This window comes from Phasianus colchicus, chromosome 16 (assembly GCF_987193195.1).
Source record: "Phasianus colchicus chromosome 16, bPhaCol1.hap1.1, whole genome shotgun sequence".
In the NCBI taxonomy this organism is placed as follows: Eukaryota; Metazoa; Chordata; class Aves; order Galliformes; family Phasianidae; genus Phasianus; species Phasianus colchicus.
The window spans coordinates 11,394,684-11,407,211 of record NC_143451.1 but is presented as its reverse complement, the minus strand read 5'-3'; the positions used below and the strand labels follow the sequence as shown (position 1 = coordinate 11,407,211).

At 44.6% G+C, this 12,528-nt stretch overlaps 1 protein-coding gene across 5 annotated transcripts; it reads right to left on the bottom strand.

Moving 5' to 3' along the window:
• Positions 1-556: 556 nt before the first annotated feature.
• TOP3A (DNA topoisomerase III alpha) lies at positions 557-12,524 on the bottom strand. 5 transcript variants are annotated; one of them, XM_090151468.1, is made up of 20 exons: positions 12,337-12,524; positions 11,433-11,686; positions 10,255-10,314; positions 9,795-9,868; positions 9,010-9,085; positions 8,362-8,470; positions 7,916-8,059; positions 7,192-7,362; positions 6,869-6,969; positions 6,658-6,732; positions 6,469-6,551; positions 6,145-6,352; positions 5,812-5,997; positions 5,217-5,346; positions 4,688-4,801; positions 4,445-4,610; positions 3,898-4,041; positions 3,508-3,630; positions 2,544-3,277; positions 557-1,490 (listed from the first exon to the last, which is right to left on the bottom strand). In XM_090151468.1, exons 2-20 carry the CDS (start codon positions 11,616-11,618, stop codon positions 1,312-1,314), a joined length of 3,063 nt encoding a protein of 1,020 aa, XP_090007594.1. In that variant the 5' UTR covers positions 11,619-11,686; positions 12,337-12,524; the 3' UTR covers positions 557-1,311. The 5 variants fall into 5 exon arrangements, with proteins under 5 accessions (XP_090007594.1, XP_031462673.2, XP_031462671.2 ...); XM_031606813.2 differs by lacking the exon at positions 12,337-12,524 and adding an exon at positions 12,211-12,329; XM_031606811.2 differs by lacking the exon at positions 12,337-12,524 and adding an exon at positions 12,195-12,293.
• Positions 12,525-12,528: the final 4 nt, after the last annotated feature.

The window sequence follows — 12,528 nt, the reverse complement described above, 5'->3', positions numbered from 1 at the left end:
AATGAACCTATGCTGCTGTGGTCTCCCCTGCTTTGAGCTACCTTCTAGGCAGTGCTTCAGCCTCCTGCCCACTCCGCTTGCTTCATATATCACCTTAGTACTGACCCATGAGAACTGCTCTCTGTTTAGGAACAGCGTCCTGAGCAACACTGGAGGCCCGGAGGGAGCAGCTGAGTACTGTCCTCTGCCAGAAGAGGACAAGGGAGTTCTGTGGAGCTACTTGCTTTGATGTAGAGAAAGCCCAAACAGAGAGGGAGGAGGTAGGTTGGCTTTTTCTCAAGGAGTTCAGTCTAAACTATGTGCAGGAAACAAGAAACTCCCTTCAGGTTCAGCCAATTGTCTTTCCCTGGACAACAACACTATAACAAATGCAGCTGGTGAGATAAAACTGTTTTACCCACAGCTCAAAGAAAAGCTGCAGGGAGTTTCTGCCAAGAAAGCTTCTGTATTGTTCCAACAACTGAATGGAAAGATTTGTGTAGATGCTTTTAATAATAGCTCAACTATTTTAAATAGGAAGAAATCATCAGACAGTCAAGATGCCACTGCATCAAACTTAAAAATTAAATAATTTTTTAATATGAAGCTTATTACTTGGACAAAAATAACTTCCATTAACTAGCAGCATCACACAGGCATGTCTTGAGGTCTGGGCAAGAATGCAGTTTCAAATTCAGGAACAGTCTAAAATGAAGGCATTTCCCAAGCACTGCAGCTGAGCTTTCCTTTCAGGATAAGCTCCAGCTCCATCTTCTCTGCACCAGGTTCCATCACAGACAAGGTAAGTGACAAAAAAGAAAAAGGAATGTTGCTGTGGTAACTTCCACTTAGAAGGGCAACTTAAAATTCCACACTGTGGAAAACCAGGGAGAAGAGCAGAGCAGCCCTAGAGTCTGTCCCAGTGGCTATGATCCAGCTCTTCCTCATGCAGAAATGCTGCATACAACTGCTGCCACAGCAGGAGCTGCAGGTGGACTAAATCCACTGCTGTTTTCACTGCAGATCCACAGTTTCCAACTACTTCCTTGAAATGTTTAGAGTATTTTGATTAGCTCAGCAGAAGAGCAGTTGTAAAGCAAAGGCTGACACCAGCAGTAGAGCCAGTTTTCAAAGCCATTTGAACCCTTGCTGCCCATGCTCATAATGCATGAATGAGGAAGGTACCCCTTAGTAGGAGCAGCCTGCAACCAGCCCTTCCCAAACGCACCCACACAGACTTGTTTCTGTGTTCCAGATCCTTTCAGCAGTAGCTGCTCCTAAAGCAGCTCACAGCCTGGACCTTTCAGAATCTCAAAAGATGTCCATCGAGGCTCAGTGATCTAGAGGACAAGTTTTCTTAGTGTGGCCAGGCTGGTGGCAAATGCTACAGGTCCGTGGTTTCTTGGCTGTTGCTCCTTGGGAGAGATTGCTTGGTCTCTTAGCTTTACTTCCCAACTCCCTTGAGTATCCACTGCTCCCAAAGTGGTTAAAAGAGAAATCTCCAGAAGCTCCTAGAAAGAAATAACTTGGATTTAAGTGCCTTCGAAAATACACAGAGGTGAAGGCGATGATGGGTTCAAAATGGCAGAAGATCACGGACTTTGCTATTGCAGCCAATCAAGTTATTTCTGAAACTACACTTGTTTCAGATTTGTTTGAACATTTAAATGTTATCCATCTCTCTTGCAGCATTAGAGAAATGTGTGAACAGAACAGGGAAAACTGATCTTTCTGGCTGTGTGCTTCAGGCTACAGCCAAAGCAGAAGCAACAAAACATGTCAGAGAACTTGTTCTTAAAGTAGGTTTGAAAATTTGGTTCTGCCCCTTTAGGGCCAAATGTTTACAAAGGAAGTTGGTGCTACAGAGCTCTCTCAGACTACATCTTTGCCTCTCTATTTTGCTTACGGTCCTTTTTTTTTGTCAGTGCTCTTTCTTTTGCATCCTTCTTTTTGTTGTTGTTTTCTTTTTTAAAGGGTGTTTGCTTTCAGCACCTTTTCACTGCAACCACACTCAGCTTCTCAGCTGTGATCAAAGCTTCAGCAAGACCTGGCCCTTCAGTGAGTTTCTAACTAGGATGGAGAGAGCACCACAGCTTCCTTGGCCTGACAGAATGGGGTTTAAGATCTCCAAAGAGGTGTTGCTGCTTCAACTCCGTTCAAATCAGTAACAGATCTCTCAAAATGGAACACTAGAATTTGGGAGCACAAATTTTGTCTCAGACTGTTGGAAAGCATGCTGGGTTTTGTTCAGCAACTCATGGATGCACAGATGCACAAGTTTACTGCATGTAGAAGCAAAGCATTCTGTTACTACTTAGGAACTCAGTGGATCTGTTATGAGAACGTATCCTGCTAGCATTGTGAGAAAGGTAAGCCAAATTCAGTTGTTGCAAGAAATATTTAAAATACTATAATGCTTCTGACACTTTCTGAAGACAAACCTGAAGTCTGTCAAATGTAGGAGTTGTACTATGACAGCATTATGCATGTATGAGGAGTGTCTATTTAGTTTAGTTTGAAGAACAGCCTCCAACCCTCGAATTTTACCCCAAGCCCAGCCTTACCTGGAGCCACGTTTTCATCAGCCCACTGGAAGAAGCCGCACTGCTGCTCTCTGGGTTTTGAGCACGTGTGGAACTGCCGCCCTTTGTTAGGGCCATCTTTTTGGACTGTGCGTGTGATGGCTGGCTGGTCACACCTGCAGACTGTGCTGCCTCCTGAATTGGAGTTGTTGCTGCTTCCAAAATGTTCTGGGCCTCTCTTTCCTACTGGTCTCTGAGAATTTGCAGGACCCCTTGCCCCAAAGGCCTGGGGTGGTGCAGAGCCCCGCAGGGCTGCACTGCTTCTGTCCTCTGACTGTTGATCAGACCAGAGGAAAAAGTTGCAGGTACTGGCACTGCATTTGTAAAACTGTCTGCCTTGATTGGGCCCTTCTTTGCGCACAGTTAACAGCATGGCTTCATTCCCACAGTTGCACACCACTGCATTATTCCCATCATCTGAAGCAGCTGAAGGAGCAGGCCTAGGTGCTCTTGTTGAACTCAAGTAAAGTAGATGTCCTGTTGCCATGTTTGTGGTACCTCCTACATGCCTGTTTTCACTGTTTGCTCTGTTAAAGGAATTATTCGCCTGCAACTGGTTGGCTTGCTGGCTGGCTGACTGTCCAGATTGGGATGATCTGTTTGAGTACCTCAGGTCCAAAAGCTCTTTTAGCATCTGATCGCATCCTCCAATGCAGCCAACAAACTCCAGGGGCATGGTGGGTGGAACACTGCCTCTCTTAAATTTAAACTTCAATCTAAAAAGAAAGGAAGAATATAAATCTGCCAGTTCTGCTGTACTTACTGTTAGCCTTACTTCCCTCCACTTTCTTTCCATCCTCAAGCCATGAGAATGCTGCTCCAGCTTTTCAAGACTGAAACAGAAAACTGTTGCCCAACCTAGTCCCTGGAAGTCACTGGCCCTGATGGCTAATAGTATAATGTCTGAGAGGTTGGACTTCCCTAAGGGATGACGGGTAAGACCCACCTGTGAACTGGATGTGGTTTACACACAGCACAGATGCTCTCGTCCTTGGCCACATCCAGCACAAAATCAGGAAACCAGACTGCAGTCTTACAAGCTGGATATCCCATGCAGCTGAGATAGAACCTGCCGTGGGATGAAGATAAGGAAGAGGCAAAATCAAGACTGTCAGTGACTGTTCTCTTCTTTTCTCAGCTGTCAGAAGTTACCAAAGCAAAGCTTTTTTTTTAAGAGTACTTGAAAAAGAGGTTCAAAGTCCACATAGCTTTAACAGCTCGTGCAGTTTTGTTAGCTGCAGCCCAAGTTTTCATGCAGTGCTGCAGAGAGCAGGTAAATGAACAACACTTAGCAAGGTACAGAAAGTTGTGTTCTAAGACAAGGAAGATCACCAACCCGCCATTCTTCTTGGTCTTCAGCACCATGTCATTGTTGCAATGGGGACACTTCCGAATGGAAACGGGCATTGCTGGATAGACTTCCTCTTGCTCTGCAATTTCTGTGCCTTCTCCGAAATACTGAGCCAGGGCCTGGTCCAGCCTATAGAGAAACAAGCAATGCATCCATTGTGTCTCATCTGCAAAAAGCAATTGAGCGGTGAATTGATGCCTGCTGCCCTCTGGCACAGCTCCTTTGAGCTTCTCCCTAGGCATGTCAATTTAGCACTGTGCCTCTGGAACAGGCTAGACATGGGTGCAACATGGATGTGGCCAAAGCATTTGCTTATGTCCTTCAGATATCTCTGAACTGAATTCAAAGAGTGTAAACCACAATTTGCAGTTAATTGGCACCAGCTTGTGATGGCATGCCATACTTTGAGTCAACCCTTCCTATGTGAATGCCTGCACATACTGAGCAGAGCCCCAAGAAGGAAATGCATCAGGATCCTATTCCAGGCCAGAATGGCCAAGCAAGTAAAAGAGGGCAAAGACAAAAGACTCACTTGTTGGCTCTGGCCACAGCCTCAATGAAGACTTGTTTATACTTTTGGACTTGCTGTTGCAACACTATAGATTTGTCTTTCTTTCCCTCACAGATCAGCTTCAGATCAGCCTCTAGCTCAGCTCGAAGGTCAGGCTTGGACATCTCATAGCCCATGGAATCATAGCCTGGAGGAGCATACCACGTGGTAAGTGAAAGGATCAAGCAAGTAAGGAACCTGCCCTCTAACAAGCACTGCCCTTACCTTCAACCAGCCCCATGCCCAGGTGGCCTGGGAGGAACCTCTGATCTGCTGTAAGCCCCACATACATCCGTGTCTTAATTGTCTCAATATGCTCAGCATGAGTGGCATCAGTCCCTGCAAGCAGACAGGTTGTGAGTCAAATTAGGTGCCAAGAAGAGATTTCTCTTGTGCCTACTGTAGTGTAAGATGCTAAAGGGACAAGGAGACAGAACTTATAGCCAGGAGTAATGCTGGCATTGCATCCCATTGGTGCTGAGGCCGAGAAAGTGCATGTAGATGTGCCTTGGACCCTAAACTTCACATCCCCTTGGGTACTGGAGAGACACTACAGTCTTGTTAATTTCTCTGGATGCTGTCCATAGGTTTCTACTATCTCTCTGTTCTGCATATTTAAGTAACTTCTTATCTGAAGTGATGTTTAGAGAATCCCCTACTCTGAGGGCTGAAAAGAACCAGTACTAGGGAAGTAGAGGAGATGCTCATGAACAAAGCTCTCTCAAGACTGAAAGGCCACACTGCCAATACTGACCAATGCCATGTTTCTCCATGAGTGCAATGAGATCCGCTTCTGTGAGGAGCAATGGAGGGCTGGTTTCCCCATCCACCATCTCCACTGTAGTGGGCTGAAAGCGAGACCCTTTCTGATACAGTGGGATAACCTGAAGGGAAGGAGAATCTCTTTGAAACTGCCTTCTGGACCATCCACTGAAGACAAATGTCATGCTAACAGCAAATTGGTGCAGTAATATAGCAGCACTCTGTTCTGAAGGAGATCCAGTCTTTGGATGCTCAGGATTAGCTAGTGAAGACCTGTCAGAGACACCACGGAACAGCAATTATAGCTCCTCTTGGTGAGTATCCCTCCCCATATGGAAGCAGCCCTGAATGGTCTCTGCTGTGGTGTCAGAAAAGGAAGAATCTATCCAAAGCTGGCATAACAAAGTGGCACAGGTCTTCAGCAGAGATAGTTCTAAGTGAAACAGCCAGTGGGCTAAGAATTGTCAAAGAACATTCTGTAGATGGGCCTGAAAGTGGCAGGGAAGCTTTCCCATTAGTACAACCCATCTACAGTTTTAAACTGAGGTATTTTAGCCTGTCCAATCTATGTTGTTCAAGGATGTTACCTTGTCACTCCACTTCTCATAAGGATAAACTTCCAGATAATTTTGGGCTAGGATCATAAGTCCTTGAGCAATGAATCGCTCGTTAGCAATGTCAATCTCCACAGTTGTTTCTTGTCCCTTGGCATCTTGAGAGCAGCAAGCCAAAAAATGGCGCACAATGAATTCATATAGTCTCTGTTCATTGCCCTGTTATCAAACAATAAAAGAGAGTTACTCTCTTCTAGTATTAGCAAGATATTAAGAAATATTAGTGAATCTCAGATGAGGATGCTGTGCTAACAACTATATTACTAAGATTTCTATCTTTATTTTATCAAGCAATACTAAACTTACCTGCAGGTTAGCAGTGTATTTTGTGGGATGAATGGGAGGGTGAGCCTGATCTGATTTGGTTCCATTCCGAGGGGTTGGCCCACCCTGATCCAAGATCCTCTGTGCAAATGCTCCCCAGTTGGGGTCCTGTGTTTGTTGCTGTACTAAGGCAGAGAGGTTCAGCTCCTTGGGGAAAATGTTGGTCTCTGTTCGGGGATAGCTAATAAACCTTAAGAAAGACAGAAGAGCACTTCAAGAGATGCTCAAGGATGATTTCTGTTTTGGACTAGTGGTCATATATTTTTGAAATAATTAAGTTTACCAAGACAAATCTTGCTTTCTTACCCTTGAGTATAGAGTTTTTCTGCTATTCTCATGGTTTCCTTTGCATTTATTTTCAGTTTGCGGGAAGCCAACTTCTCAAGTTCCTGTGTTGGGAAGAGCCAGAAAAAAATGCATTTGTGTAGTATTCTGAGTAAAATATCTGTTTAAAGCTTCTTTCAGATTAGTCTTTTCAGCATAGTTCAAACATACCACTGTGTCCAGGGGCAGGGGCCTCCATTTGCTCTTTGGCTTGCTTCCAACCTCAACAACAGTGGCAACAGGATCCTAAATGCAGAGTAAGCAAAATGCAAAATCTCCTTGAAGAGTTCACACAGACGGTTCTTTAAACATCTTGAACAAGAAGGATGCAGGAAATGTTCGGCCAATATTAGATCATACATCTATTTACAAGTTTTCCTACCTCCATACACATGTGGTAAAGGACCAGGCATGCTGTGTGATTAAAGAGCCGGTTCCTCTTCCAGTTGAAGACCACATTGCCATCTTCATGATCATGTGTCACTGTGTTGAAAACCAGATCAGAGTTATACAGTTGTAATATAGTTGAAAGCCAGCAGAGGCAATGGGACCACACTACCGGGAAACATTTCCAGTTCTGCTTAATGATAATGGCAAAGGAAATCACTTCTGCAGCACTGTTTGTTAGTTGCCCTGAAGTTTTTCCTCTCTAAATACATGAAACCCTTTAAAATGGATTACTGCATTTGTTTTCCTCCAGCATACCTTTGATTTTATAGAAGGCTTCAGGGACAAAGGCTTGGATGGCTTTAAAGCGCTCAACTACGAACCCAAGAGTTGGGAACTGGCAACTGCCATAGCTGATCAGCTGATCTGCTAAAATATCAGGGAAGATCTTCCGGAGCCTCAGGGTCTGGAATCTGGTGAAAGCAGCACCTAAGAAAACAAAATGGATGCTAGAATTGAATACTTAGCAATGAAAGATAATCACAGCACTGCAGAGGGCTTTTTTTATACCCTAATTGAGTATTAATTTTACTCTTAATATTAAAATTCAGAGAAGCCTTTCAGAGCTATTAACCTACAGTTTGTTTCAAAGAATGTGTTGTTTACTATGAAACAGGAAATGTGCTTTAGTTGATTCTGATCTCAAAATCAGATTTAGAGCACTACAGGGAGCAATGTCTTTTGTTAGAGATATGGTACCAGATGATTTTTGAACAGCTCTTCATGAGTTTTAGCAGTGTAAATTTGGCTGAGAAATGAGGAACTCTGATAGTTTTTAACTCAATCTAAGTTTTTAACTCTATCTAGTTTTTAACTCAATCTAAGAGTTCAGGTATTTATAAAAAATAAGCTATATTTTGATGACAGAATGTAAGCTGTCTGTCCCCTGCCTGCTTACTACGCTCTTGCTTGCTTGCTTTCAGGAGCATACACAGCAGCTCAGCCCAGCAGCCAGCTCTCATCTCCAAAGTAGTTTACTTACCTATCCTGAGGTCCAGTTCCTGCCTGACTTCAACAGCATCACTAGTTTTTTGATCTGGCTGGGTGAGATTCTCACAGGCCCTTCTGACAGCATGAAGTGTGATCTCTGAAAAACGTGCTCGGAATACCTGGATGTTTGGCTTTACTATCAGACAAAAAAAAAAAATCAGAGTAACTCATACAGCAATAGAAAGCATGAGCTAATACACTGCTGCTATCTTTGAAAGTGTATGCTGTCAACCTATTCTATATCTTTCCAATGTATTAGTGTATTTCTGGTGTATCAGAGCCATGTATCTACCATAATTACAGCCAAGAGGTTTGACCTGAACACGCTAAGAATGATAACAGAGTAAGGATGATATCTGTTACTAGATCTGAGCAGTGATACCTGATAAATCATCATTTTAATGGAAAGCAGATTGATGCAACAGATGCTCTACACACCAGCTTTGCAAACATGAATGATCTCAAAACCAATGTTCTCTCCTTCTCGATCACAGTCAGTCCAGATGACCAGAGCTTGACATTGCTGGACTTCTCGTTCCAGGGTTCTCTGAGATGAGAAAAAAAACACTGAATGAGACCTACTCAGGCCACTCAGTTTGACATTTAGTTTTAGAATGACTCACAAAAAGAACATGAAATGCAACATGTATCCATAGAGATGGATTGTTGCAATAACATTTTGCAATGGTAACTCTCAGGAGATTAGGCAGCTTTCAAAAGAAATGAATCATTTATTTACTCTCTGTTAAAAAGCACTGCTTAGATTGGATTGTACCACAGCCTGCTTTTTGAAAATGTCATTTTTTTGTAAAATTGAGGTGCAATTAGCTGTTCCAGCTTGTTGGAAACAGCATTTCTACTTTTAACAAAGTAACTGCTCCTCTATTGTTCTGATTTTGTACTAGCAGGAGACTTCAACATTACAGAACACCACAGTACTCCTAGAAAATCCAGGAGGAATTTGCCAAACTCTAGAAACTTTTTAAAGTTAAGGACAAAAGTAAAATCCTCCCTTTGTCTGAAGTAATATTTTTGGAATTAAACTCTGAACTCTAACTTTCAAGAAAACTTTTAAAAACAACATACCTTAATATCCACATAATTCTCAGGACAATATTTCTCGATTTCAGCATCAAAGAGAGCTAGAGGGTTACAGCTATTCCTGGTAAACAGAGGATAAACAGTGTGCATAACAAAAAAAACCACTGTCAGGCATTAACTCCCACTGTCTAGTGAGAAAATGCTGTTCAGTACTGGAATTAGTAATACTATACAGTGTGCTTTAACTTAAGAATTTGTGTGAAATGCTGAGCTGTGTTTACTCAAAAACAATAGAACCAAAATACAGAGAAAAAGAAAATCTGGAAGACAGCCCTAAATGAGCAGCTTCTCATGTTTCACACACAAAGAACAAAACACCTCGCTTCCCAGGAAAATTCTTATTTAAACAAAGAACACAAAAACTCCAGTTTTCAAATCAATTTATTTCCTTGAATTGGCCCTCCTGTATTTTAACCAGTATTGAAACTTGCTGGGTTTTCTTGTTTGTTTTTAGGATTATGAAAACAATAATCTGAGATAATATTTTAGCTATCCTGTAAATAATTTGCTACTTATCAAGCTGCTCGGTGTGGCTGCTTGAAGCATGCTGTGCCACTGCCCTTCCCTGTGGATGTCTGCTACTGGAGCTGGCTCTCCTAGCTGATAAGGTACGGCCTCAGGGGCACCACCACATTTACTCCAAGGAAATGTTCCCTCCAACAGTGTGGCACATACGACTATGGCAGCCCTGCTACAGGGGTGCCCTGCTCAGCTCAGGATCAGAAGCAGAAGACAAGCTTCAGACTTGTGAGGATGCAGTAAGTACACACCATTTGCGAAATGGCAGCTTGAAATCATGAGCCAGTAAGTGTCCTGACACGGATGTCATCACCATAGTAACATTCTGCAAAAGATAAAGAAAGGTAATTAGTGCTCATCTTTTGCTATAGGCTACCCAGAGCCCCAAAATCCTGACATAGTTCTCAACTGACACAAGCAATGATACCTCTCTCCTGCTCATTTTAACACTCCTTTCCCTATAAGCAACTAAACCTACATCTTTATCCTGATTTTTTGTAAGAAGCTTCCAATTCTAAGAAACAAAGTTTTTGACAAGTGGGAACACAGAACGAAGTTGAAAGAAAAGCTAAGAAGAGAAAATCTGACTCTTCCTTGTCTTTGGACAAAACTGGTTATGCATTTCATAACTTCAGACAAATTTTGTTTGCTTTTTAATAACTACCATTTTGCATTTCTCCAATCCAGCAGTGAAATGAAAGAAAACTCTACCTGGCCAAACATCTGGTAGTCATATTCGTAGATCTTGTTGAACTTGGAAAACCCTTCTCTCTAGAAGGAAAAAGAAAGCTGCTGAGTTTCTGACTCCTACCAGAAGTCAAACACATTCCATCTCACTTTATATAGACTGTTATGGCAGGGCACAGAAATATAGGGCAAGTGAAAATTGGTTACGACCTAAAACAGAAAGACCAAGGAGGTTGAACGAATATTGTTTCATTTTTTAAAAACAATAAACAATGAGATGGTGCTTTCCAATGTAATAGTATTTTAAAAAAGCCTGAAGGGGATGCTGGGACTACCACCCTATGGATGGTGAGGACAGACAGATTTGCTTATCAGGGCTGGCCAGTTACATCCCCACTCCTGATAAACAGCTGTCTTGCTCTAAACAACAATCAGTGCAGCAGTTCTGGGCCCCTCCCACCTGAGATTTATGGAACTTTCTACATGGGACGTTTGCATCGTTTCCTACAGAAGTATGACAACACCTTACTTGATTGAGTGTGTCAGTGCTCAATTTCTTGGTAATACAAATGCATTCAAATGTAATTCTGGTGTAGAAGCACTGTCTAGTTCCTTAGCTTGGAAATACCAAGTAGTTATTCAAAAGGCAAAAGGTCACAAAGCAAAGCAGCAGCAGAGATCTTTGAACTCTTCTCCAAACCACAGACCATCTTTGCTTTATTATGTGAACTTCAGTATACCCCTGATACTTGCTGACGCTGCAGAAGCGGCATTTTTTGACTGGGTAACACATGCCGACAGATGGTTTCAGTTCCTAAAGGCTTTTACATGTACTGCAGCGCTAGGAACAACAAAGGGAACCCCCACTGCTGAGCTCAGTGGTTGGTGAAGGAAGTCTGGGGAGAGCGCACAGCTGGGGAACTGAATCCCAGCAGGACTTGAGGCAAAAAGAAAATGAGTCCAGGACTCCCAGCTATATCTGGGCAAGCAGTGTTTGACCATTTCACATATGAAAGCTGTTCTTGTACCCTCATGTGGTCAGGAAGAGCCAGAGGCTGTGTATCAAGCTCTGCACAAGACACATAGCAGACCAGGACTGAACTACATGGCCGCTGAACATAGGCTCTGGTGAGCTGACCACCTTCAGCCAGCTAAGGTAGATCTGCAGGCACATGAGGAAGTGAGAAGTAGTGCATTCCTACCCGCCGCATTCTGCTGTTGGAGAGCAGATCTGCAATTCCTCGGGCAGCATCATTCTTCTCAGCAACACACAGGACCTTCCGGATCCTCTGCAGTGCTGAACCCTCTGCAGCCCATGAGAAGCTGCGCCAAGGCTGAGGCAGCATCCTGACCCCACAGCTAGCAAGAAGCCTGGCTTGAAAGTTCATCACAGGTAACTGTGACAGCTCCCACGGCACCAAGGCATTGTGCTGTTTCCTCCCTCCTGGGCTGGTCCCTGTTTGGGAGACAGCCTGCTTTAGGACCACGAGCAATGCCCGAATGCCACAGAATCTAAGAAGCCGCAGAATGGTTGGGTTGGAAGAGACTTTAGAGACTGTCCAGTTCCAACCACGGGCTGGGTGCTCCCTCCGGCTCAGGCTGCCCAGGGCCCACCCATGGCCTCGGCACCTCCAGGGACGGGGAACCCACCGCCCTATGAGTGAAGCCTCTTTTAGTTTAAAGCCCTCTCCTTCTGCCCTAACTCCACACTCTCTGACAAAGAGACAATGAGTTCCCCGCAGCCTTCTCTTCCCCAGGCTCAACACGCGCAGCTTTCAGCCCGTCCCCGCCCGCTCCCTCCGGACCCTCTCCTTCAGACCCACCCCCACTGAGGGCTGCGGGCCCAGAACTGAGCGCAGCGCTCCAGATACGTTCTCCCCTCCCCACCTCACGCTTCCCTGCATCCTCCTAGGCAGTTTTTAACCCGCACGCAGAGGACGGCCCAGCGCATCCCGCCAGCCCACCCCAGCGCGGTTCGACCTCCTCAGAGCAGCGCAGCGCGGGGCGATCCGCCCTCCGGCGCCGCGATCCCCTCAGTCGCCGCCACAGCCGCTCCCGCGCTATTTCTGTCGCAAAAAGTGGCGCGTTTTCCCTCCCAGCTACGACCTGCCGTAAAGCGCGGCAGCACGAAGAACTACAACTCCCATGGTGCCCCGCGGAGCCCCCAGAGCGCTGCTGTTCCCGCGTCAGTGCGTTCTCTGGTTTTCTCCCGCTTCTAGGCCCAGGACGGCTTGAAGCAAAGCGCATTTGCGATTAAATCTGTCTGAAGACCAACGACAGCGCCCGAACGGCGGGAGC

Excerpts from the sequence above, each read along its gene's own strand:
- TOP3A (XM_090151468.1), bottom strand. The coding sequence starts at position 11,618 with ATGAACTTTCAAGCCAGGCTTCTTGCTAGCTGTGGGGTCAGGATGCTG. Across the intron at positions 6,552-6,657 it reads CCCTGCCCCTGGACACAGTG|GAACTTGAGAAGTTGGCTTC; the intron begins GTATGTTTGAAC and ends TTCCCAACACAG. Across the intron at positions 4,042-4,444 it reads GCTGTGGCCAGAGCCAACAA|GCTGGACCAGGCCCTGGCTC; the intron begins GTGAGTCTTTTG and ends GTTTCTCTATAG.